General features: G+C 36.6%; 1 protein-coding gene and 1 pseudogene across 2 annotated transcripts; one reads left to right on the top strand and one right to left on the bottom strand.

Moving 5' to 3' along the window:
• The window catches only part of LOC121192966, a 30,867-nt pseudogene extending 18,749 nt beyond the window's left edge, over positions 1-12,118 (top strand).
• A 916-nt stretch (positions 12,119-13,034) lies between these two features.
• On the bottom strand, positions 13,035-27,406 carry LOC121193086 (homer protein homolog 3). Of its 2 annotated transcripts, none has more exons than XM_041055212.1 (11): positions 27,001-27,406; positions 26,789-26,837; positions 22,401-22,557; positions 20,574-20,705; positions 20,328-20,432; positions 19,522-19,530; positions 19,053-19,186; positions 17,028-17,184; positions 15,024-15,131; positions 14,836-14,916; positions 13,035-14,697 (listed from the first exon to the last, which is right to left on the bottom strand). In XM_041055212.1, exons 2-11 carry the CDS (start codon positions 26,809-26,811, stop codon positions 14,512-14,514), a joined length of 1,092 nt encoding a protein of 363 aa, XP_040911146.1. In that variant the 5' UTR covers positions 26,812-26,837; positions 27,001-27,406; the 3' UTR covers positions 13,035-14,511. The 2 variants fall into 2 exon arrangements, with proteins under 2 accessions (XP_040911146.1, XP_040911147.1); XM_041055213.1 differs by having other exon boundaries at positions 19,053-19,165.
• Positions 27,407-27,452: the final 46 nt, after the last annotated feature.

Raw genomic sequence — 27,452 nt, 5'->3', positions numbered from 1 at the left:
ACCTCAAAATGTCATGAAAAACGTCATAGTATAGTATGGCGTTTTTTTCGACCAAAAAAAGTCAAAAAATTTTTTGACCTCAAAATGTCATAAAAAACGTCATAGTATAGTATGGCGTCAAAATCGGCCAAAAAAAGTCAAAAATTTTTTTGACCTCAAAATGTCATAAAAAACGTCATAGTATAGTATGGCGTCAAAATCGGCCAAAAAAAGTCAAAAAAATTTTTGACCTCAAAATGTCATAAAAAACGTCATAGTATAGTATGGCGTTTTTTTCGGCCAAAAAAAGTCAAAAAATTTTTTGACCTCAAAATGTCATAAAAAACGTCATAGTATAGTATGGCGTCAAAATCGGCCAAAAAAAGTCAAATTTTTTTTTGACCTCAAAATGTCATAAAAAACGTCATAGTATAGTATGGCGTCAAAATCGGCCAAAAAAAGTCAAAAAATTTTTTGACCTCAAAATGTCATAAAAAACGTCATAGTATAGTATGGCGTCAAAATCGGCCAAAAAAAGTCAAAAAAATTTTTGACCTCAAAATGTCATAAAAAACGTCATAGTATAGTATGGCGTCAAAATCGGCCAAAAAAAGTCAAAAAAATTTTTTGACCTCAAAATGTCATGAAAAACGTCATAGTATAGTATGGCGTTTTTTTCGACCAAAAAAAGTCAAATTTTTTTTTGACCTCAAAATGTCATAAAAAACGCCATAGTATAGTATGGCGTTTTTTTCGGCCAAAAAAAGTAAAAAAAATTTTTGACCTCAAAATGTCATAAAAAACGTCATAGTATAGTATGGCGTCAAAATCGGCCAAAAAAAGTCAAAAAAATTTTTGACCTCAAAATGTCATAAAAAACGTCATAGTATAGTATGGCGTCAAAATCGGCCAAAAAAAGTCAAAAATTTTTTTGACCTCAAAATGTCATAAAAAACGTCATAGTATAGTATGGCGTCAAAATCGGCCAAAAAAAGTCAAAAAAATTTTTGACCTCAAAATGTCATAAAAAACGTCATAGTATAGTATGGCGTCAAAATCGGCCAAAAAAAGTCAAAAAAATTTTTTGACCTCAAAATGTCATGAAAAACGTCATAGTATAGTATGGCGTTTTTTTCGACCAAAAAAAGTCAAATTTTTTTTTGACCTCAAAATGTCATAAAAAACGCCATAGTATAGTATGGCGTTTTTTTCGGCCAAAAAAAGTAAAAAAAAATTTTTTGACCTCAAAATGTCATAAAAAACGTCATAGTATAGTATGGCGTCAAAATCGGCCAAAAAAAGTTAAATTTTTTTTTGACCTCAAAATGTCATAAAAAACGTCATAGTATAGTATGCCGTCAAAATCGGCCAAAAAAAGTCAAAAAATTTTTTGACCTCAAAATGTCATAAAAAACGTCATAGTATAGTATGGCGTTTTTTTCGGCCAAAAAAAGTCAAATTTTTTTTTGACCTCAAAATGTCATAAAAAACGTCATAGTATAGTATGGCGCTTTTTTTCGGCCAAAAAAAGTCAAATTTTTTTTTACCTCAAAATGTCATAAAAAACGTCATAGTATAGTATGTCGTCAAAATCGGCCAAATAAAGTCAAAAAATTTTTTGACCTCAAAATGTCATAAAAAACGTCATAGTATAGTATGGCGTTTTTTTCGGCCAAAAAAAGTCATAAATTTTTTTGACCTCAAAATGTCATAAAAAACGTCATAGTATAGTATGGCGTTTTTTTCGGCCAAAAAAAGTCAAATTTTTTTTTGACCTCAAAATGTCATAAAAAACGTCATAGTATAGTATGGCGTCAAAATCGGCCAAAAAAAGTCAAAAACATGTTTGACCTCAAAATGTCATAAAAAACGTCATAGTATAGTATGGCGTTTTTTTCGGCCAAAAAAAGTCAATTTTTTTTTTACCTCAAAATGTCATAAAAAACGTCATAGTATAGTATGTCGTCAAAATCGGCCAAAAAAAGTCAAATTTTTTTTTGACCTCAAAATGTCATAAAAAACGTCATAGTATAGTATGGCGTTTTTTTCGGCCAAAAAAAGTCAATTTTTTTTTGACCTCAAAATGTCATAAAAAACGTCATAGTATAGTATGGCGTTTTTTTCGGCCAAAAAAAGTCAAAAAAATTTTTGACCTCAAAATGTCATAAAAAACGTCATAGTATAGTATGGCGTTTTTTTCGGCCAAAAAAAGTCAATTTTTTTTTTGACCTCAAAATGTCATAAAAAACGTCATAGTATAGTATGGTGCTTTTTTTCGGCCAAAAAAAGTCAAATTTTTTTTTACCTCAAAATGTCATAAAAAACGTCATAGTATAGTATGTCGTCAAAATCGGCCAAAAAAAGTCAAATTTTTTTTTGACCTCAAAATGTCATAAAAAACGTCATAGTATAGTATGGCGTTTTTTTCGGCCAAAAAAAGTCATAAATTTTTTTGACCTCAAAATGTCATAAAAAACGTCATAGTATAGTATGGCGTTTTTTTCGGCCAAAAAAAGTCAAACATTTTTTTGACCTCAAAATGTCATAAAAAACGTCATAGTATAGTATGACGTCAAAAAAATTTTTGACCTCAAAATGTCATAAAAAACGTCATAGTATAGTATGGCGTTTTTTTCGGCCAAAAAAAGTCAAAAAATTTTTTGACCTCAAAATGTCATAAAAAACGTCATAGTATAGTATGGCGTTTTTTTACTCCAAAAAAAGTCACATTTTTTTTTACCTCAAAATGTCATAAAAAACGTCATAGTATAGTATGGCGTTTTTTTCGGCCAAAAAAAGTCAATTTTTTTTTGACCTCAAAATGTCATAAAAAACGTCATAGTATAGTATGGCGTCAAAATCGGCCAAAAAAAGTCAAAAAAATTTTTGACATCAAAATGTCATAAAAAACGTCATAGTATAGTATGGCGTCAAAATCGGCCAAAAAAAGTCAAAAAAATTTTTTGACCTCAAAATGTCATGAAAAACGTCATAGTATAGTATGGCGTTTTTTTCGACCAAAAAAAGTCAAAAAATTTTTTGACCTCAAAATGTCATAAAAAACGCCATAGTATAGTATGGCGTTTTTTTCGGCCAAAAAAAGTAAAAAAAATTTTTGACCTCAAAATGTCATAAAAAACGTCATAGTATAGTATGGCGTCAAAATCGGCCAAAAAAAGTCAAAAAAATTTTTGACCTCAAAATGTCATAAAAAACGTCATAGTATAGTATGGCGTCAAAATCGGCCAAAAAAAGTCAAAAATTTTTTTGACCTCAAAATGTCATAAAAAACGTCATAGTATAGTATGGCGTCAAAATCGGCCAAAAAAAGTCAAAAAAATTTTTGACCTCAAAATGTCATAAAAAACGTCATAGTATAGTATGGCGTCAAAATCGGCCAAAAAAAGTCAAAAAATTTTTTTGACCTCAAAATGTCATGAAAAACGTCATAGTATAGTATGGCGTTTTTTTCGACCAAAAAAAGTCAAATTTTTTTTTGACCTCAAAATGTCATAAAAAACGCCATAGTATAGTATGGCGTTTTTTTCGGCCAAAAAAAGTAAAAAAAAATTTTTTGACCTCAAAATGTCATAAAAAACGTCATAGTATAGTATGGCGTCAAAATCGGCCAAAAAAAGTTAAATTTTTTTTTGACCTCAAAATGTCATAAAAAACGTCATAGTATAGTATGCCGTCAAAATCGGCCAAAAAAAGTCAAAAAATTTTTTGACCTCAAAATGTCATAAAAAACGTCATAGTATAGTATGGCGTTTTTTTCGACCAAAAAAAGTCAAATTTTTTTTTGACCTCAAAATGTCATAAAAAACGCCATAGTATAGTATGGCGTTTTTTTCGGCCAAAAAAAGTAAAAAAAAATTTTTTGACCTCAAAATGTCATAAAAAACGTCATAGTATAGTATGGCGTCAAAATCGGCCAAAAAAAGTTAAATTTTTTTTTGACCTCAAAATGTCATAAAAAACGTCATAGTATAGTATGCCGTCAAAATCGGCCAAAAAAAGTCAAAAAATTTTTTGACCTCAAAATGTCATAAAAAACGTCATAGTATAGTATGGCGTTTTTTTCGGCCAAAAAAAGTCAAATTTTTTTTTGACCTCAAAATGTCATAAAAAACGTCATAGTATAGTATGGCGCTTTTTTTCGGCCAAAAAAAGTCAAATTTTTTTTTACCTCAAAATGTCATAAAAAACGTCATAGTATAGTATGTCGTCAAAATCGGCCAAAAAAAGTCAAATTTTTTTTTGACCTCAAAATGTCATAAAAAACGTCATAGTATAGTATGGCGTTTTTTTCGGCCAAAAAAAGTCAAAATTTTTTTTGACCTCAAAATGTCATAAAAAACGTCATAGTATAGTATGGCGTTTTTTTCGGCCAAAAAAAGTCAAAAAAATTTTTGACCTCAAAATGTCATAAAAAACGTCATAGTATAGTATGGCGTTTTTTTCGGCCAAAAAAAGTCAATTTTTTTTTTACCTCAAAATGTCATAAAAAACGTCATAGTATAGTATGTCGTCAAAATCGGCCAAAAAAAGTCAAATTTTTTTTTGACCTCAAAATGTCATAAAAAACGTCATAGTATAGTATGGCGTTTTTTTCGGCCAAAAAAAGTCAATTTTTTTTTTACCTCAAAATGTCATAAAAAACGTCATAGTATAGTATGGCGTTTTTTTCGGCCAAAAAAAGTCAAAAAAATTTTTGACCTCAAAATGTCATAAAAAACGTCATAGTATAGTATGGCGTTTTTTTCGGCCAAAAAAAGTCAATTTTTTTTTTGACCTCAAAATGTCATAAAAAACGTCATAGTATAGTATGGTGCTTTTTTTCGGCCAAAAAAAGTCAAATTTTTTTTTACCTCAAAATGTCATAAAAAACGTCATAGTATAGTATGTCGTCAAAATCGGCCAAAAAAAGTCAAATTTTTTTTTTACCTCAAAATGTCATAAAAAACGTCATAGTATAGTATGGCGTTTTTTTCGGCCAAAAAAAGTCAAATTTTTTTTTGACCTCAAAATGTCATAAAAAACGTCATAGTATAGTATGGCGTTTTTTTCGGCCAAAAAAAGTCATAAATTTTTTTGACCTCAAAATGTCATAAAAAACGTCATAGTATAGTATGGCGTTTTTTTCGGCCAAAAAAAGTCAAACATTTTTTTGACCTCAAAATGTCATAAAAAACGTCATAGTATAGTATGACGTCAAAAAAATTTTTGACCTCAAAATGTCATAAAAAACGTCATAGTATAGTATGGCGTTTTTTTCGGCCAAAAAAAGTCAAAAAATTTTTTGACCTCAAAATGTCATAAAAAACGTCATAGTATAGTATGGCGTTTTTTTACTCCAAAAAAAGTCACATTTTTTTTTACCTCAAAATGTCATAAAAAACGTCATAGTATAGTATGGCGTTTTTTTCGGCCAAAAAAAGTCAATTTTTTTTTGACCTCAAAATGTCATAAAAAACGTCATAGTATAGTATGGCGTCAAAATCGGCCAAAAAAAGTCAAAAAAATTTTTGACCTCAAAATGTCATAAAAAACGTCATAGTATAGTATGGCGTCAAAATCGGCCAAAAAAAGTCAACAATTTTTTTGACCTCAAAATGTCATAAAAAACGTCATAGTATAGTATGGCGTTTTTTTCGGCCAAAAAAAGTCAAACATTTTTTTGACCTCAAAATGTCATAAAAAACGTCATAGTATAGTATGACGTCAAAAAAATTTTTTGACCTCAAAATGTCATAAAAAACGTCATAGTATAGTATGGCGTTTTTTTCGGCCAAAAAAAGTCAAAAAATTTTTTGACCTCAAAATGTCATAAAAAACGTCATAGTATAGTATGGCGTTTTTTTACTCCAAAAAAAGTCACATTTTTTTTTTACCTCAAAATGTCATAAAAAACGTCATAGTATAGTATGGCGTTTTTTTCGGCCAAAAAAAGTCAAATTTTTTTTTGACCTCAAAATGTCATAAAAAACGTCATAGTATAGTATGTCGTCAAAATCGGCCAAAAAAAGTCAAAAATTTTTTTGACCTCAAAATGTCATAAAAAACGTCATAGTATAGTATGGCGTTTTTTCGGCCAAAAAAAGTCAAATTTTTTTTTGACCTCAAAATGTCATAAAAAACGTCATAGTATAGTATGGCGTTTTTTTCGGCCAAAAAAATTCAAAATTTTTTTGACCTCAAAATGTCATAAAAAACGTCATAGTATAGTATGGCGTTTTTTTCTGCCAAAAAAGGTCAAATTTTTTTTTGACCTCAAAATGTCATAAAAAACGTCATAGTATAGTATGGCATCAAAATCGGCCAAAAAAAGTCAAAAAATTTTTTGACCTCAAAATGTCATAAAAAACGTCATAGTATAGTATGGCGTTTTTTTCGGCCAAAAAAAGTCAAATTTTTTTTACCTCAAAATGTCATAAAAAACGTCATAGTATAGTATGGCGTCAAAATCGGCCAAAAAAAGTCAAAAATTTTTTTGACCTCAAAATGTCATAAAAAACGTCATAGTAAAGTATGGCGTCAAAATCGGCCAAAAAAAGTCAAAATTTTTTTTGACCTCAAAATGTCATAAAAAACGTCATAGTATAGTATGGCGTCAAAATCGGCCAAAAAAAGTCAAAAATTTTTTTGACCTCAAAATGTCATAAAAAACGTCATAGTATAGTATGGCGTCAAAATCGGCCAAAAAAAGTCAAAAAATTTTTTGACCTCAAAATGTCATAAAAAACGTCATAGTATAGTATGGCGTCAAAATCGGCCAAAAAAAGTCAAAACCTTTTTTGACCTCAAAATGTCATAAAAAACGTCATAGTATAGTATGGCGTCAAAATCGGCCAAAAAAAGTCAAAAAATTTTTTGACCTCAAAATGTCATAAAAAACGTCATAGTATAGTATGGCGTTTTTTTCGGCCAAAAAAAGTCAAACATTTTTTTGACCTCAAAATGTCATAAAAAACGTCATAGTATAGTATGACGTCAAAAAATTTTTTGACCTCAAAATGTCATAAAAAACGTCATAGTATAGTATGGCGTTTTTTTTCGGCCAAAAAAAGTCAAATTTTTTTTTGACCTCAAAATGTCATAAAAAACGTCATAGTATAGTATGGCGTTTTTTTCATCCAAAAAAAGTCACATTTTTTTTTGACCTCAAAATGTCATAAAAAACGTCATAGTATAGTATGGCGTTTTTTTCGGCCAAAAAAAGTCAAATTTTTTTTTGACCTCAAAATGTCATAAAAAACGTCATAGTATAGTATGTCGTCAAAATCGGCCAAAAAAAGTCAAAAAATTTTTTGACCTCAAAATGTCATAAAAAACGTCATAGTATAGTATGGCGTTTTTTCGGCCAAAAAAAGTCAAATTTTTTTTTGACCTCAAAATGTCATAAAAAACGTCATAGTATAGTATGGCGTTTTTTTCGGCCAAAAAAAGTCAAAATTTTTTTGACCTCAAAATGTCATAAAAAACGTCATAGTATAGTATGGCGTTTTTTTCTGCCAAAAAAGGTCAAATTTTTTTTTGACCTCAAAATGTCATAAAAAACATCATAGTATAGTATGGCATCAAAATCGGCCAAAAAAAGTCAAAAAATTTTTTGACCTCAAAATGTCATAAAAAACGTCATAGTATAGTATGGCGTTTTTTTCGGCCAAAAAAAGTCAAAAAAATTTTTGACCTCAAAATGTCATAAAAAACGTCATAGTATAGTATGGCGTCAAAATCGGCCAAAAAAAGTTAAATTTTTTTTTTGACCTCAAAATGTCATAAAAAACGTCATAGTATAGTATGCCGTCAAAATCGGCCAAAAAAAGTCAAAAAATTTTTTGACCTCAAAATGTCATAAAAAACGTCATAGTATAGTATGGCGTTTTTTTAGGCCAAAAAAAGTCAAAAACATTTTTTACCTCAAAATGTCATAAAAAACGTCATAGTATAGTATGTCGTCAAAATCGGCCAAAAAAAGTCAAATTTTTTTTTGACCTCAAAATGTCATAAAAAACGTCATAGTATAGTATGGCGTTTTTTTCGGCCAAAAAAAGTCAAATTTTTTTTGACCTCAAAATGTCATAAAAATCGTCATAGTATAGTATGGCGTTTTTTTCATCCAAAAAAAGTCAAATTTTTTTTTGACCTCAAAATGTCATAAAAAACGTCATAGTATAGTATGGCGTTTTTTTCGGCCAAAAAAAGTCAAATTTTTTTTTGACCTCAAAATGTCATAAAAAACGTCATAGTATAGTATGGCGTTTTTTTCGGCCAAAAAAAGTCAATTTTTTTTTGACCTCAAAATGTCATAAAAATCGTCATAGTATAGTATGGCGTTTTTTTCATCCAAAAAAAGTCAAATTTTTTTTTGACCTCAAAATGTCATAAAAAACGTCATAGTATAGTATGGCGTTTTTTTCGGCCAAAAAAAGTCAAATTTTTTTTTGACCTCAAAATGTCATAAAAAACGTCATAGTATAGTATGTCGTCAAAATCGGCCAAAAAAAGTCAAAAATTTTTTTGACCTCAAAATGTCATAAAAAACGTCATAGTATAGTATGGCGTCAAAATCGGCCAAAAAATGTCAAAAAATTTTTTTGACCTCAAAATGTCATAAAAAACGTCATAGTAAAGTATGGCGTCAAAATCGGCCAAAAAAAGTCAAAATTTTTTTTGACCTCAAAATGTCATAAAAAACGTCATAGTATAGTATGGCGTCAAAATCGGCCAAAAAAAGTCAAAAATTTTTTTGACCTCAAAATGTCATAAAAAACGTCATGGTATAGTATGGCGTTTTTTTCGTCCAAAAAAAGTCAAATTTTTTTTTGACCTCAAAATGTCATAAAAAATGTCATAGTATAGTATGGCGTTTTTTTCGTCCAAAAAAAGTCAAAAAATTTTTTGACCTCAAAATGTAATAAAAAACGTCATAGTATAGTATGACATCAAAATCGGCCAAAAAAAGTCAAAAATTTTTTTGACCTCAAAATGTCATAAAAAACGTCATAGTATAGTATGGCGTTTTTTTCGGCCAAAAAAAGTCAAAAAAATTTTTGACCTCAAAATGTCATAAAAAACGTCATAGTATAGTATGGCGTTTTTTTCGGCCAAAAAAAGTCAAACATTTTTTTGACCTCAAAATGTCATAAAAAACGTCATAGTATAGTATGGCGTCAAAATCGGCCAAAAAAAGTCAAATTTTTTTTTGACCTCAAAATGTCATAAAAAACGTCATAGTATAGTATGGCGTTTTGTTCGGCCAAAAAAAGTCAAAAAAATTTTTGACCTCAAAATGTCATAAAAAACGTCATAGTATAGTATGGCGTTTTGTTCGGCCAAAAAAAGTCAAAAAAATTTTTGACCTCAAAATGTCATAAAAAACGTCATAGTATAGTATGGCGTTTTTTTCGGCCAAAAAAAGTCAAAACTTTTTTTGACCTCAAAATGTCATAAAAAACGTCATCGTATAGTATGGCGTTTTTTTCGGCCAAAAAAAGTCAAAAAAATTTTGACCTCAAAATGTCATAAAAAACGTCATAGTATAGTATGGCATTTTTTTCGGCCAAAAAAAGTCAAAATTGTGGGGCCAAGGATTCAAAAAATCGGCAAAAAAAAGTTATTTTTTGGTAAGACCTCAAAATGTTAAGTAATTAAGTAGTTTAAGTATGTGGGAGAAACACCTGCTTATACATCCATTTACTGTGTTTTGGCGAAGTTCAAGTTCGTGGTGTCGCCCCACCCACACCGTGCAATTTTGATTAAAGCTTTTGATAACTTTTACTCATCAATGTCTTCTGAGCAATGACAAAACATTTTGAGAGGCACAGCAGTATACAGTAACAGGAAAGACATGGGCCCCTCCCAGCAGGGGGGCGCTATGAGTGTATCATCTAATGAGCATTTAAATCAGTTGAGAGTTTGAAGATCATCCTGACTGTAAAGTTTGTTCAACATTGGATGAAGTATGTGGGAGATACAGGCACAAATACATCCATTTCATGGCAGCGGCACAGCCAACTTTGATAAAAGCTTTTGATAACTTTTACTCATCAATGTTTTCTGAACCTTGAGACAACATTTCAAATGTATCAGATTATGTCCCTAAGAGGATTTTTCCAAAAATGGTGTATCCTGTACATTGTAGAATTTTCCTTGAAGACACTTTTTTCTTGTATTGAAGAGATCTCTCTGTGCACCAAATTTCATGTCTGTAGGCCTCACAGGGTCTGAGTTCACATTCCAGGGGGGGTTGCTGAGCTGAGTGACCACGCCCAACTGTGCTAAACGGTGCCCTGTGACAAGAGTTGTAGGGGATTATAGGTTTCAAGGCGGAATATTAGCCAGAATTGATGATAAGTGTGAAAAATCCAAAATCCTCATTTTCAGAAATCAGAGGGTGAGGTTGCGGTGGTGCTCCGCCAACATCATGTAATGTAGAGAAAAGCTTTTGATCACTTTTGAACAATAGTGTCTTAAGAGCAACATGACAAGATTTCAGCTCCATCCGATGATTCCCCTAGGAGGAGTTAATTAAAGAAAAAAATGAACCACTGCCATTAGGTGGCCCTGTGACGATATCATCATATTAGCATATTAATCTGTTCAGAATCACATACTCATCATGCCTGATTTTTTTCATCCACATTGGATGAAATATGTGTGAGATACAGCCACAAATACATCCATTTCCTGTGTGTTGGGAAAGGGCAATTTTCGTGTCAGCGCCACAGGCAGACCATGTAACCCACATCAAAACATTTTATAACTTTTTGTCCTTAATGTCTTCTGAGCAATCTGACCAAAATTCAGCGCAATCGGACAATTCCCCTAGGAGGAGTTCGTCAAAGTATGGCGAGTGCGAAAGGCAAAATGGTGCAGTCTCTCCAAAATGGCCGACTTCTTGTACATCTTTGAATTTTTCTCCAAAAGGCTTTTTTTCTCGTCTCAATGTGATGCATCTGTGTACCGATTTTCAAGTCTGTAGGTTTTATGGTGAATTTTTTCACCCTCTAGGGGGCGCTGCAGAACCGTCACACGGACAGTGTCAAACAAGAATTTTCATCGGGGGACAATTTTGGGCAAAGTTTGGTGACTTTTTGAGCATGTTTAGGGGGTCAAATTAGCTGACAAAGCAGCGGAAGAAAAATAAAAGAGGAGAATAATAATAATCCCTTCAGTCACAATAGGGTTTTGCACGAATTTCGTGCTCGGGCCCTAATAATCTCTGTTAATGTAACTCGAACGCTGTTGTCTCCCGCTCTCGCTGTCTTCCACTGTCGCTGTTAGATCACCGGAAGTTTTGACCAAAAGTGCTGGCCCACACACTCAAGTTCTTACATCAGCGGTCGCCATATTGTGCAAGGAGCGAATAGGCCTTAACCGCCTTATTCTGTGGCAACGAAATATATCAACTGCAAAATATCCTCTTGCTAATGAGAGGGTGATTTTTCCATGGTTATTTTTTTCTTTTCATTTCATTTTATGTTTTAACAGTGGTCTTCAAACTGTTGAGTGGGACAAGATAGATTTGTGTGTCAGTTTCGGCAAATTTTTGTTTTGCGTAACTAACTCATGGTGGAACATTGAATTTATGTTCATGATATTCTCAGTGACTAAATTTTCTTTAAATTGGATTCAATTTGTTCCCAATTTCCACACTTTTATTAAAAGTTGATAAAAAGTTCATTTGTTTACAGTGGGAAATGTTGCATGACTTTTTTCCTGCTTCCAACAGGAGCATGATAAAAGAGGTCTGAGAACTACTATTCTAATTGGTACCATTGTAGATTGGGTGGTGGAGTTCTAATAGTTCGGATCTAATCAGTGGGTTATTAAGGCCCTCACTAAGCCATTGTGCTATTTCGATTGTTGTCTAATGAAACTGTGGCTTGGAGAGGTAACAGTAAAAACCTGATCAAAGTGTTTCATATTGGTTGTGTATTTATAAAAGAGGAAAAAAGCTATAGCTGATCATCACTGGTGAAGGCGACAGGACACTGCTGTATTACTGTGAGCTAACAGTTTTCTCCCCCCTCGTCTCAGGTGCTATGCTTGTTTGCATCCATGTGCCATCAACTGCCGCAAGAAGAAGTATGGACACACCAGTAACATCAGGCCCAAGAAGAAGCTGAAGTAAACAGCTCACTGATCAGTGTTTGTCAATAAAACACAGTACTGAGAATAGTTACTTAAAGTTATCTTCAGAATATGTACCTGGTTTGTATGACCGAATCAAATCATATTTAGACCAGTGGCTGTGTTATGGGATCAAAAGAAAAAAATCTAGATTAAACATGACTCTAAACACAATGGTTCAATACGTCTCTGCTACAGTGCAGGAACCCTGGAAAGCCATTAATGTGGTTCAAGCTTGTATTTATCCTTTGACAGTATTGTGTTGGCCTTATTGTCTACTGACAACCTGTGGTATTGTAAAAGCCTCACTCACAGAAAAGTAATTTTTATGAAATTACAACTAAAAGAGGGTGTTGATACAGACAGAACTAAAATTCAAACATTCTAGAGTTTGGAGTCAACTATCTACTCCATTTTTATTTATTCAGGAGGGTTTTACTGAGAGACAGTGTTTTTTGCAGAAATGGCCTGATCACACTCACATTTATTATGCTGGTATCGGGATCGAACCAGCAACCTACCAATCACATTCCCAGTTGTGTAACTGTACACTGCGAAATATCATTCTCTGCGACAATGTCTGCAGAACATGGGCAAATTAGTGATAAAAAGGCAAACCCAATAACTAGAGTGAGGTAGTGGCAAATTTTTGGTACCTTTAAATTAGTTGGCTGGTCAATGAATCCCTCTCCTGAGTGCTCCTAGAAAGTAAAGATGAATATAAATCAGTTGAATTTACATGGTGTAACCATTTGGATTAATGTTATGGTAGAAACAGAATTCTTTAACCAGACTGTCCACACACACACACACACACACAAAAAAAAAACCAGTATGACAGAGTGACTGTATTCTTTGCTTTTATTTCCAAACTGTCATGGCAGCATCTCAAAGTTTGAGACAGAGAGCTGGCATGACTGTCCACAATCATCCTTAAAATAGAACAGTAAGGCTTGAAAAAAATTAATACAAACACAGCTTCTTAGACCACGTTAAACAATACAGTCTGCATGATAAAAACTGGATGTTCTGTTTTTCTGCTTTAATTCAGTACAGCCACACTCTCAAGGGCTACGATATAAAGTATTGTCCACAGCTAAAGGTAACGTGCTGAAAAACTGCAGAAGGCAGAAAATGTCTCAAATTTCCTTGAATGCGTCACCAATCAGAACCATGTTTTTATTAACATGTGCAGCTATCATAAATAAGTTGCTAAGCTAGTGGTGAGTTACAAGAGGATGCACAGTATTTAGACTGGGCCAGTCCAAATGTCACTTAAACTTATCTGTAAGACTAAATGATGACTTTTATTTCTTATGGTTACTCATTAATTACTGTAGCATTACTGATTCATACCATTTTGAAGACATTTATCCTAATTTTAATTGCATAATATATCCTATCTACTAACATATACTTAAGAGTTACTGTAACTTACTTTAGATTTAAAGGTTCCTTGCAAGCTTGAATGAAGTTGTGATAATAGACGAGCTGCTGAAAGACCTTATCAATCACTCTGCTCTTAACATTTGATCTTTGGTGTCAATATTCAGATCTACTGTTTGAGTTCAAGTTGTGTGTCCATGCCTCCCCCTAATATCAAACACAATTAGCATGCTATTTCACTGACCTTGAATACATGCCATTGCTTATTCCTGTGGAAAAGCACCACACAGAACCACTGTGTCCTTCACTTTACACATTATAACTGCTACATTATGCATGGGTAGCTACAAGACCGTACACGACACGAGTTGACCTCTGCATGAATCAAACTTTGCTGACTGTTAACTCAGTAACAATTATGTTGTATGCAAGTTGTTAAATAGGCAAATCTCTTAAAAGTCATTTTGTCTTGCGTGCTCTTGCATTTGCATTCACCTATCACAGAGCATAATGTTCCTTTCCCTATGTACATCGACTCATTTTGCTGTAAAGATGTTTAAATATCACCTTTCAGTTGAAAAAAATCAAGGCCTCTTCATATTGACACTGCATTGCCTTTTTTTATACAAAAGTCATACTTATGAAAAACTACAAGCACCAGTTCTCAATATTAAATGTCTAGCACTGTTAAGCACTTACCTTAAAGTTGGTTTATTGCATTGAATGTTACCCTTGAAAGCAACGTGAAGCGTTAACGTTAGATTGGACAAGCAATACCATGTATATGCTGCTGCTTAGGCCAAGACCTACAGTATGTTGTTGAGTACAGCACAGCCACTGCTGCAACACACACATGGAGAAACCTTCCTGCAGCCGAGGTGGTTCTTGTGCTTGAAAGAGGACAGGGACCAGCTCCATCTTGTTTTGTTTGCTCCCTGCTGCCGTGGCCATGACAAATTTAACCCTGTCTTCTGACCCAGCTCTCTCATGGATGGCGTTTTGTACTTCTTATTTGTCGATGAGTTTAAACAGGCTCTGGCGGAGGTCATTAAGGTCAAAGATCTTGATGTCCAGAATTTCGATGGCCCGCTGGATCTCAGAGTCCATACGATCCCGTTCCTCCAGTGAGTTACTCAGGTTCTGCTCTGTGTTCTGGATGCGCCGCTCCAGTTCTGAATTACGCATCTCCATCTCCTGCAGAGAAGGGGAATCAAAGAGAGAGGCCAAGCAGGGAAAGTTTAAAAAACTCAGTTTAACTACTGATTATTTCACTATGACTCAATGAAACATAGTTTATGAAAGCACAACGTTGTGTAAAAATCACATTCCTACCCGCAATCTGTGTATAGCCTCATCCCTGTCATGTTCCATTTCGTGGTACTCTGCTTTCTTGCTTTGCAAAATGTGGATTTCCTGAGAAAGAATAAAAGGTACTGAGTCTGAGGTAGCTGGGTCATTCATTCTGTGACAAACAATGCAGCTTTCCACCTCTGGAACAAAGGGCACAATAAAATACCAACCTCATCCTTGGCCTTCAGCAGGGCCTCCAGCTCCTCCAGAGACTGGGTCAACTCATCCTTCAGCAGGTCACTGGGGCCTTGGCCTCCATGGGCCTCCAGGTCAGCCACCTTACAGCATACGCATACACACACACACACACACACACACAATTTAATCATGTTCAGCATGTGGAACATGGTTTACAAAAAATGGAGCAAAGGCCATTTTACCCGCTTATCAAGACCATGCTTTAACTTTATCTTCAACTAGGATTCATCAACAGTCAGATGATCCCCATTATCAGGTAAACAGGATTGGCACCCTCACTGCAGTGTCACTTGGGCCCCATAAATCAGAGAGAAACAGAAGGACTCCTTTAAAAACACCCCCGTGTCTGACAGTGACAAGCTGGATAATTTTAAACCATGTATGGTTGAGACAAGAAGGAGCAGTAGAAAGAAGATGAAGGAAAAAAAAGAAAAGACAGAACCGAGTAGATGCCAGCTCCCTCTGGTGATTTTTCATTTTTTTCCTAACTGGGGCATTGAAAGTAGGATATTGCTGTCCTACAAACCCTCCCTCCCTCTCACACCACCCCAGAGACGTGAACCATTTTCAGCCACCTGGTCCCCTTCCTCAGATACGGGGGGAACAAGAACTCGGGCTACAGGAAACACGGTCCTCACTTGTATGAATTTGTTTGGACTAAAATGGTTAAAGCGTTTTCTTGTTGAAATACCAGGCGAGCGCTGGAGAATTAAAAAGCCGTGATCGATACTGTAAAGCCAGGCTATAATGGAAAGGGATCAAGGTATTAAAGCGTTGAATCAGGGAGGTTTGTAACTGTCAGCCTGAGGCGAGGTCGTTCCTGGAGGAATCAGCTACCAGCAAAGGTGAAAATACCTTTTATTGATGAGTGGGGATTGGCATCTGCATCCACTGGAACCTGAAAGGTAATTCAAGTGTAAAACCCTCCTGAGGCTCGGCATATTTAGACCAAACTGTACTGTAGTGATCCAGTTCAACCAGCAGAGAACACCTTGATTAAAACTTGGCAGGGGCAATGCCTGAAGCGCAAGTTATGTCAAACGATGAAGTGTGTTATCAGCTTGAGTAACTTGTACTTTTCTTGCTACGATAAAACTTTAAGAGGAAATGAAGTGCCTGAAAGCGACGGCCCAATCAAAACCAGCATGGCCTTCCTCAGCAGAGAAAGACGTGCGACTGTCATTACTGAATGCAACAGACTGACAGACTGAGTCCCATCAACTTTGTTTCTGTTTCTTCAGCAATATAACCTAAGTGTCTGTGTATTGTTACAGAGCTTCACAGCTCCAGCTCTGATAATTAGGTGTGACCTTAACCATCAACCACCAACCCTGCAGGTTACTGCAGAAAGAACAAGGACTTGGCTGCACACAAAGGCCAAAGGACTTCAGAGGCCACAAGAGAGAACAACTAATTTTTCAGTGTTTGACTCAATAATGCATCAGTGCTTTCTAACCCAATTTAATTTCTCATTAAAAAACTGTGTGTCACCTTTGAACAGATCTTTTTCTAAAGTCACCTCTGGTAGTAGAAACCAGAGGTTTCCCTGTTGTACATGAAATATACAGAACTGAGGGCAATGTTTCTACAACGCTTTTCATATAACAGTAATCCATCCATCAACCATACAAACTGCTTATCCAACAGGCATTGGGGGAGAGGAAGGGCCCAGCACATACTGATGAGCAATTTAAAGTTTGCAATTCACATATGGACAATAAAAGAAATTCTGAGCACACAGAGGATCAAAACTGTCAATACAGTAGTAGGTATTGATTTGTAAGTCATATATATATATATATATATATATATATATATATATATATATTTATTTATTTATTTATTTATTTATTTATTTATTTTGCCTCTGAATGAATAATTTGATAATGGTTAATTCAGTGTTCAGGGTAAACACACTTTAAAAGAGCATCTTCATAAAGTGCCCCGTTTGCCTGAGCATCAGACCGAATACTCACCTGTTCTCGCAGCCTCTCGGTCTCCTCCTGATACGCCGCCAGCTGTTTCTTCCACTGCTCCACATTTGCATTAGCCTCATGCAAAGCTGCCACCAACTTGGAGTTGCTGTCCTGGAGAGTGAAGAGCTCAGCTTCCAGGTTCATCTCACAAATAGACCTGAAAAACATGAAAACAAAACCGTAAACCAGTGATACATATTACATGATAATATAATATCATCTTGTGATAATATATGGCATAAATGGCCCATAATTCTCACAAACATTTTGAGGAAACATGGACAAGATGTCCTTGAAGTGCTAAAATTGAGTCTTCTGTAAAACATAGCAACATGAGGCTGAATAGTGTAATTGTTGTGTAGGAACAGCAAAAGTTTCCTGCTGCCAAAACTTTGGAACATGGTGTAACGCTGTTGGCCTGTTTAACACAAGCACCAAGCCTCTATAACACTGTTAAGGAGGCTATACCGAGGACTGCAGCCTGCAGCAGCACACCTACAGCCCAGAGTGAAGGTCATTTCACAAGTCTAGTAACAAAACTAAGATACACTCATTAAAATGCCCAAACAAGACCAAACTGTTCCCACAGTAATCCTCTAATCTTGGAGGGTCCACTATAAAAAGTCATCCTCATCAGAAGACTGAATATGACATTCAAAGGCTAATTTTTTAAGAAGACATCAGACAACTGACGTGTCTTTGACTAAGTTCGATCATCAGATTTAAGACTTTTATTTGATGAACAAGTACTTGATGATTGCCATGTAGTTTAGCATTACAGAGTCTCTTTTGTGTAGTTCTTCACATTTGTTTTTACATTACAATGATACTATTCTGCTGACCTTGATTTTATATCCAAATGTTATGAGCATAAAACATCACTATCTGTGAGGCTTAAGGTTGAATCCTACTTTGGACTGTGCATACAATGTGTTTAGTCCCAATATATAATACATTTATACTTCTTCACAGTTTATGGGCCCACCTACTGTACATGTTACTTTATTCTAATAATACAGACATGAGATTGTTAAATGTCATCAATTTTTTTGTTCAATCTGCAGAAAAGATCAGCAGCTTTTCATCTCTGATCCTTCGCCTCTGCTCCATCCCTGCACATCTCAAAAGCTTGAGGTTGTCACGTGGCAACGGTTTACCATGGCAACCATTCAGAAGCAGCTTTCTGTTGTAATAATTGGACTGTAGGACATAAAAGCATTGTGGGTGGCTCAAAGGAGTGAACGGGGGGGTGTTTACAGGCCTTATTTGATGCTATGTATGAGTCACCTCAACAATGGCCTCTCCATTTCCTAGAAAGCTTAACAAATCCAGTGACATCGAACTGAAATTAAAGCCACGAAATGAAAACCAGTTTAATACTCTGAGCACTGCAGGGAACATGAAAGGCAACGTATCACCTGCTCAGGTGCAATCAATAGCATTGATCACATCTGTAATAACTCTATGAAGATTAGCTGGTGTTCAAACTGCTGTGGTCAAAAGTCAAAATGTTGCAAATGTCCAAAAAAAATGTCTCAACAATGTGATTTCTAGTTTTCTTAATAACCATTATATTTAAGGGAGTGTTGTCAATCTTCTCATCGCACTCTTGGCAAGAAAATGTATAAATGTATTTCCCAAAATGTTGGATTATTCTTTTAATGATATTACACAGTAAAAGTAGTTCATTTAACAGAAAACTTTATTACACAACTCATTTACTTAAAATTTACTGTTTTCAGCAACATTGGACAACAGTTTGCTCTGTTGTCAAACAAACTCTGTTGTGGACAAAGAGAGAGTTTTCCCCTTGTTTCTATTCAGTCGTCAGGTTTTAACTTTGTGAGCAGCAAAGCAGAACAGAAAGAAGCTAGGAGTCGACAACGCAAGATTTTTAAAACAATAAACAGACACACAATCACCGAATTTGAACAGGAGGTGAAATTGGACTCAGAAAAAGGAGAAGAACGTGTCTGTGGTTACTTCAGTTTCTATTCTGTTGGTGTGTGTGTGTTACTTGATTACCCCTCAGAGAGCATCTTTTTAATACGCTCCTTCTCAGATGATAGGGTGATGTCCGCGCTCTGGCTGCGGAACAGCTTGTCCTCCGGTCCGTTCACACACATCACAGGTGGTGACTGGAGTTCATCCGAGAGGTCCTGAGGAACACATCAGTAAATGGACTCTCCTAATAACACACACATCATTATATCAAAACATAGTCTCAACGTTAAATGCAATATTGAGAGAGGAGAGAGGATGCTGATGAGAACGAATCTTGGACCTGAGAATCCAGATATCTAAATTAAAAACACACAAAGTCACAGGAGAGCTACTGTTAAAAAACTGCTTTCTATTTTCTATTTAAATAGAGAAAAAGAAAGATTTTCAGAGTGTGTTTGTTGTGCTTTAAATGATTTGGTGTTTTGTGTGGTGCTAAATGATACTTGGCTATACAGGAATCAAGAAGTCAAAACAATAATGAAAGACTCACCTGTGAGAACTACACAGGAAATCCACCGGGTATAAAAACAGACAAAGAAATATGTCAACACTAATCACACCATATTTCAATTTCAGAGCATCACAATGACAGTCATGCTAAGCTGGGTGATCAGTTATGCAGCGCACCGCTACTTAGCAGGAATCAGGCACAATTAATTGACGCAGGTGGCAATTTTCTGGAGCTTTGGCTTCTCCGATGTGTTCATTAAATCAATAAAGACGTGGAGTGAGAGACATCACTTGGAATCTGTTCAGCTGTAGAATTAAAAGGAAGCGGGCCTTTTTTCTCATGACCAAGCAGATGTAACTGACGGGTAATTATTCTCTATTGATCAAAAGAGCCCTGAGCTGACTACATTTTCATCATTACAGAGTTTGAAACAGAGGCTTCTCGGTAACAGTGGGTAGAAAATGCGGATGAGATGCACTGCTGAGCAGCACGGGATAATTTTACCATCGTCCTAGTTTTCCTCACTTTCACTCCCCTCCGAGACAAGTGACCCAGCTCATCTTTCTTTTGCCTTTTTTTTTCTCCTTTGATTCAATCACAGCGGCCCTGTCTAATAGCTGAACTGCTGCAAAGGTGCCACAGGTGCATTCATCTAACCAATCTAACCTTGGCCTCTGCTCACAGTGTCTTCTCAATCCTAAAATGCCAAAAACACCTCACTGGATTTTTCTGTGGATCATGATGAAGTTTCCACATTTACACTTTCTGCCTGATACCTGCAGAGGCTTGTTCTACTTTCATGTTAACATTGTTTTTTTTTTTCTTTTTAAAAGGGCAGAGCTCACCTGAGGAGCAGCAATGGTGAGCGCTGTGTTGGCCAGTTCTTTATCCTGCGACTTTTCTCGTGCCAGGCGAGCTGCATCTTTCACCTCCTTGAACTTCTCTGAGAACTTTTCAAAAGAGGACCAGTGATTAACTGTTTCAGGTAATGAAGCATTAATAATGCAGCACTAGTTAACCACTGACAATGTACAGTGAGTGAAAAGTATTTCTTTAGTGCTTTAACTTTTGTTAACTTTGGTACAACTTACCTGGTGCAGCTGTTGCTCTGTAGCAAAACCCAGACCGTAGACAGTGTTGGCCCTGCTGTCAGCCCACTGTCCAAACTTCTGGGACGTCTTGGTGAACGTCATGCTGGGTGTAACGGTGCAGTTGATAATTGCCTGAAGATACAGAGACAACAAAATTGATGTTCCTATAAGATATTATATTATATATTTATAACATGTGAACAAAAGAGAAGATTCTGTGAGCTCAGCAGCAGACAGAAGGATAAGGACAAAACTAACTAAAATAACCAGTGCTAATAGTGTTTTTTTGTTTTTTGTTTTTTGTTATGGGAGAAAATTATCATGGGAGCGAGAGGGTCACATAAAGGTGAGAGCTGTGGGGAAGGGAAGAAGTCAGAAGAAGGTTTTAACATTTTTTCTCAACCCAGATTCATTCACCCAGCTTTTCTCAGAGTGGTTGGGATTTGTTAAAATAATTTTGTCATGTTGCCCAAGATAATAAAGGAGAAGGTTCAAAGAAAATATTAATCACATCGGAGGGGCTCTTGCTTTTTATATATATAAATAAAATATAATATTCAGCCATTCGTCACACTGCAGTAAGTTTCTTACAGTCCTTCTCCTCGTTTTAGAAATTGATAAACTATGATGACTATGAATATGAACATGTTTTTTTATACCGTTGTTCCCTGATGACTTTATTTTACATATGAAAAGTTTAATTCCAGAAATATCTACCTAAAAATGTAACTTTTTTGTAAATAAAAGGTTTTGAACATATAATTTTGCATCATTCTTTGAATATTGCAGCTACATATCTACCTTGTCAACACTGAGATAAGTTCATGTTTCACAAGTTTGCTGGAAAAGCGAAGAACACAAGAAAACATCTGTGCTTACTGTGTGAAGCATTAACTCCACTGGGATTCCTGGCAAGCAGATGTTATCAAGCATTTTCTTCTGAGACATGTTTGTTCTTTTAAAAATGATCAAAAACCAGAGCTCTGCCAAATCACAAGTTCTTATTATTGTACAGCTTAAGTGCCCAGGAAAATTTAAATCACATTTCTGCCACATAGACAACCGTAAAGAAACGGCAGCCGCAAAGAAACACAGCATATCCACCAGGTTCATCACCTCATTCTCAGGGAAGTGGTCGCAGCCACCTCTTTCCCCCTGAGCACAAGAGAAAAGATTTTTAGAACAGATCTATTTATAAACCTTTTTACGTCATCTCCAGCGTTACAATGATGGGGACCGATTTAAAATCCCAGAATTGCAGGGCGATGGAAGCTTAGGAAGAAGCTTTTCCTTCTTCTATTCCCTCCAACAAATGATTACATGAACTCCATAGTCTGCATCTCTACGGTTTGACATAACATGTTGGACGGTGGCAGCAGCAGCGGTGAAGATTACTCTGGAGGCAGACACCAGTCCTGGCAGGATTGGGCAGCTGAACGACCAACTGCCACCCCGCACTGCCTTCTGGGAGGCAGGAATATGGGTCAGACTAGAGGTGCTAAGAAGAGATCAGATAGACCACACCCCTCTCTCCACGCCAGTGCTTGATGTCCCTAGTAAGCTAAATCCACAGGCCTGCAAGAAAGACGCTCTGGCTGCTGATTTGTTGACGCTCACTGTGGTTTTGTTTGTTGTGTATTTCTTAACCTCACAGATTTTCTGGCCAGAGTGTGGTTGGTGCAGAGGAAAATCAATGTGAAGCTGCTGTTTGTCACACTTTGTTTTGCCTGTGGGTTTGTTACAAATACAAATAAGCCTCTTTCTGTGCCAAGGCCACCTGCTTCTCTGCAATCACAGTGGCTTTGCTACCGTTTTCCTCCCTCTCACCTTGGTCCCACCCACGCTGATGATGCGGTAGACATTACGGTTGGCGTCATAGAAGAAGGACACTGTGACGGCATGCTTGCTGGCAGGGATCCAGTTCCTCTTGGTGGCAGGGTCGATCTGGAAAACATGGGCCCGGGCACTGAAGATCGGCTGCTCCCTGGATGAGAAAACACAGGGATGGTGATGAGATAAGACAAGAAAATTCTGACATATAGGGAATTATGTCAAAGTGCAAGTCCCCCCACAGATTTCAGGTCTGTTCACTACAATTTCTAAGTAACTCTGTAAACTCTGAGTGAGGAATAGGAAGTTTTGGATATTTTAAAATCTCAAAAACAAGACAAAAATCTTTATGCATGGACTTCTCTCATGAGTGTTCTCATGAACATCTGAACCTTTAAAACTTCTTCCATTAAAACTCATTATTGTACAATCCTGCTCATTCTGTGTCTCGCTTCTGGGAAGGGAGACACAGGGAAAAGGGAAATCCTTGATTATTTTCATCACAAGACATCTCTGTCTCTCTGCCATCCAGGAACAGATGTTGGACTCATCCTTTGGCTTGCTCCAACTCTTTTCCCTGCGTCATTCACCAGCCATACAGGGCTGTGACTTAACTGGCAAATGATGTTGACGAAAACGCTCTGAACCCTCTCCTGAGCCGTTCACCCTCCACCCTCTGCTCTGCTCCTGGCAGTGTTTGCAGAGATGTATCCTGGAGACGAGGTAAATATATCAAAGCAACAAAGTCACCAGTGTTGGGAGGTGGTTCAGCCACTGTCATGTGGTATGAATAGCAAGACTGCTAAAGGTCTTTCTCTCTTTTCAGCTCCCTTCTTCCTCCTCTGCTGGGGTCAGCTCAGACCAGCACTGTGTATTCTCACACAAGATAAGGCACATAAGATAAGGTAGAAAGTAGGAGTACATATGACAAAATACCAATTTAAATGTCACATTTTCACTGCTGAAATTTTGACCTCATGATGAAAAGTCACGAAAATTAACTCACTACAAATTAAAGGTCATGGCTGGAGGCCACATTGATGCCCAAATAACAGCGCTGACTATCTCGCTGGCCATCCCACTGTACCACAGGGAGCCCAAGACACATGAGCTGAGGCATTCTGCTGTGCAGGTCTTCTTTGTGAAGTGCCTTTAAATTGAGGCAGACAGATTATAAACCCATGTGAATCATTGTTTTTGGGTAACATCAATAGTGAACACTGTCATTAACAGTAAGTACACAGACAATACCAATTCTGATTAGAAAAGAATATTAGTATCCTGACAAGATGTTGTTGTTCTTCACTCATATCTTTGCCGCTCGTCTCCGTCTCATCAAAATGTTGCCTAAAAAGCCTAATTAAAGCATGAAATGGTAAAAAACCAGGACACCTCTTCTTCTTTGAGGTATTGTAAATTACCGTGGCTGTTCCCAGTAGAACTGTATGATTTTGGCCAGTCACTGTACATTTATATCTGACCCCATTAGTGACACACAAATCCAGTAATGGTCTCTCTCTCTCTCTCTGTCTTCTCACCGTAGAAGATCATGATAAAGAGAAACATTATATGGACTCGTACACGCACAGCGTTTCAATAACTGACCGTGAAGACGCCAATGTGAACAGTGGCATTTCGACAGCACTCCGCTCTGATAACCTGCGCTACGAGTCTTCTCATCTCACAGTAATCCGCCCTGATGTCAGTGGATCTGCTGCTCGGTCTCCACAACCACTCATACACTGATGAGAGGTCTGATTGGGATAAGACACTGAGTTGAGTGCACCCTGTGTGAGGCTGGGAGTTTGTGCTCTAGCTTTCAATTGATATAATTCTACTGTGATTATGGCTGAATCTGATATAGTGTTTTGATTATGTAGTAATTTTAAGTATCTGCTTAGTGCTTGCATATGAATTTGACTTTTACTACTTTTAGATAATGCAATTACTTTAACTGATGGCAAAGGAGGATGGCAAACTGACATACAATTCATTCAGCCACCGAAACTATTTTAAAAGGGCACTTCAGTGATTTAGTATTACATTTCCATTAAGTTGCCATACTTGGTGAAGAAAGATGAAATGACACTTTAAAAAGTTCTCTTTAGAGCCACAGAAAACATTATACAACTGTTTTTACAGGTTGTGTAGTACGGTGCATGAGCAAACTGATCTCAATGTGTAAAACTAGTAGTGTGTCCCTTTAACTGCAGAAAGATTCACCTCTTTGAATTCACACTAGAAGACTACTCGACAGACTTAGCACCAGATTTAATCTGTATTATTCCAATTTCATTGCCGACAATTGGGTTGGAGATTCGGATGTGTTATGCTGCTAATGGATATTGTAGCCTAATGCCACTAAACCTCAAGCAGAGATGAGGAGCAGGATACAGAGGTCTGGTAACATCACTTCTTTTTAACCCTATACCTTCAAGTTGTTGTTTTTTTTTTTTTTCAAACTTGCAGTCTTCAGACCCTACACTGCCTCAAGTGACATCACTTGAGGCACTTGTAAACTTCACGCAGCTCCCTCTGGAGCCATGAAAGACTTTATACAACTTTTTACACATATGCAGCAGTGCTTCTCAAGTCCTGTAAAAAACAAACCAAAAAAATAAAACACTTTGATGTTAACTCCCAATCATCACCCGTAGTATTTCACAAAGAAAACAACATGTAATAGAAAAACAACAAATCTTCACATTTGAGAAGCCGGAGTTGGTTAATATTCCCGAATTTAGCTGGGAAAATATTCTCAACAATCAATATCAAAGTAACTGCAAATGTTCTGTTCATTTATTGATTGATTAACTGTTGTATTTACCATTTACCTTTATCCTTTGATTTTGCACTATGTCACTGAGGGGTGTCGCTCGCTTCACTGTGCCTCCAGAAAGGCAGTGGAAAGGTCCCTCACTCAAATATGAAGTTGTCCCATTACAACCATGCTTTGACTGTGTCTGAGGTCTGGTGTCTGTGCTCTCCTGTTGAACATCTTATCTTATCTATCTAAAGGCATCCCACCTGAGCAACATACACAACTTCACCAACACTCCACTCAACACGTGTTCCTTCCTGTGTGTGAAAATTGTTGCTGAGACACACTCTGGTGGTATAAAACAGTGTGTGCCCTCATGTCTTTTTTTGTGTGTGTCTATCTCTTAACTGGACAGTAGTTGATCACATCTCAAGGATCTTCAGTTGCTCGACCTTCATCCTCAGCAGATGGATGTGGCCTGTGGGGCTTAATGGGGATGTTGAAGTAGAACAAAGCCTGATAGTGATTGGATGGAGGTCAGGGCTGCACCTCCGGATGTATAACCCCACTAATTCTTACCACAATCTACAATATCCTCAATCTGCTTTACTGAGTTTCTCCTGTCAGCCTCTGATCTGATCTATCTAAATCTTTGATACGCAGCTGTTTAACATTAGAAAGACAGATTTTAAAATAAATGTAAGGAAGCTTCTGTTATTTCTTTCATTTAGAGGCAATCCTCCAGTCTCTCCTGGTGCTTAAAGAAAAGAAGTGGCTGCTTGCAACTATGTAGTCTTTAAATAATCCATCTAAAAGGCGGCAGGGCAACAATATCCGATTTCAGTGAGCAGCCAACACAACTGGCTGTGGCAGTTCACAGCTGTGCTACTACAGATTAATACTCACATACTAGAAGTACCTCAGACCGAAGTAATAACCAAAAAAATATGATTATAGTGTGTTCTTGCTAATTACAAACATATTTGAAAAATCAGACAGATGTTTCTATGTTAACTTGAAAGAAATTAGCAGTTTCATACACTAATGCCTGCTCAGCACCGCTGCCCTTCTTCTTTTAGTGACAACTCCAATAAAGGCATCCAAAGCACAATCATTACTAAGAATTATGGATCAAATAATCTGAACACTCTGGGGCCACACATAGCAAAAACACTACAGAAGACGATGGTCTTAATTTAACAGATTCATAAAGTCTGAAAAGATCCTGGGGAATCTGTGTTGGTACAACGGTGGAAAAAGAAACCAGAACATTGCTCCAGATGCACTGCAGAGCACAAAAAACCCATCAGAGGACTGATGCTACATGACACAAGTTTCCTAATTCTGTATTGCAAAATTAGGAAACTTGTGAAATCTTCCATTTCTATTTCTATTTACTGATTCTTTCACGAGTTAAGGCTAACTTTCCTTTGTTCTGAAATCAAGAATATAAGGTGTTTTTTTCTTCAGGTTTACGTGGAGTGGTTCACATCCCAAGGTCACAAGAACAGGAAATCACAAAGTTTCACATGAAAAAACAAACACAAACAAACAAACAAACAAACAAACAAACAAACAAACAAACAAAATAAAAAAACAAGGCCAAGCTGGTAAATGTTCTTACCTTTCTCTGTGGTGAGGATACATCTTACAAGGTGACTGAGACTTCCTTTCTACAAGAAAGGCAGAGAGAGTTGATGCATAAACCCAACAACTCTTCAAAAATGAACTGTTTATCATTAAAATAGTTTGTTTAATTTAACAGCAAACTCTTCACTCTCAATTTTCGCTTCAAGCCTAATTAAATCTAGGAAATACTAACCCAGTCACACTTACCCCATGTCGGTGTAAACCCTTGTTGAGTCCGTTATCTAACAATAATTCCGCACTGAAACTGCTGCTGTCCCAGTCGGTCTCCTCTTTCTTTCCCTCTGAGCTACCAGACGCTTTAGTCTTGCCTTTTATTCTCCCAGAGAGCAGGTTTCACTGCAGGACGCTACACACGGATTGGTGCAACCTGCAAAGTCTCGGCACCGTCCTGTCCTGGTCACCGGGTTCCGCGGACCACCTCTGCGGAGCGCGGAGACTCACAGCCCGGAGGAGGCAGAGCGGCTGACCACGATGACTGAAGTGACAGCGGTCCCGACTTTGTCCATCGTCGACCAGAGGAAGAGCAGCAGCTGGTCTTTCCTCTGTCTTCTCTGTCTTCTCTGTCTTCTCTCTCTCTCTCTGTGTGAGCTCGTCCCGGTGGTCGCAGCTCTGTGCTCTCCCCTCTCCGGCTTTCTGCT

The sequence above is a fragment of the Toxotes jaculatrix genome, chromosome 14 (genome assembly GCF_017976425.1).
Source record: "Toxotes jaculatrix isolate fToxJac2 chromosome 14, fToxJac2.pri, whole genome shotgun sequence".
Lineage (NCBI taxonomy): Eukaryota > Metazoa > Chordata > Actinopteri > Toxotidae > Toxotes > Toxotes jaculatrix.
The sequence above is the reverse complement of the archived record's forward strand: the minus strand, read 5'-3'. Positions and strand labels throughout refer to the sequence as shown.

Excerpts from the sequence above, each read along its gene's own strand:
- LOC121193086 (XM_041055212.1), bottom strand. The coding sequence starts at position 26,811 with ATGTATCCTCACCACAGAGAAAG. Across the intron at positions 14,917-15,023 it reads TGCTGAAGGCCAAGGATGAG|GAAATCCACATTTTGCAAAG; the intron begins GTTGGTATTTTA and ends ATTCTTTCTCAG. Across the intron at positions 14,698-14,835 it reads AGGCTATACACAGATTGCGG|GAGATGGAGATGCGTAATTC; the intron begins GTAGGAATGTGA and ends CCTTCTCTGCAG.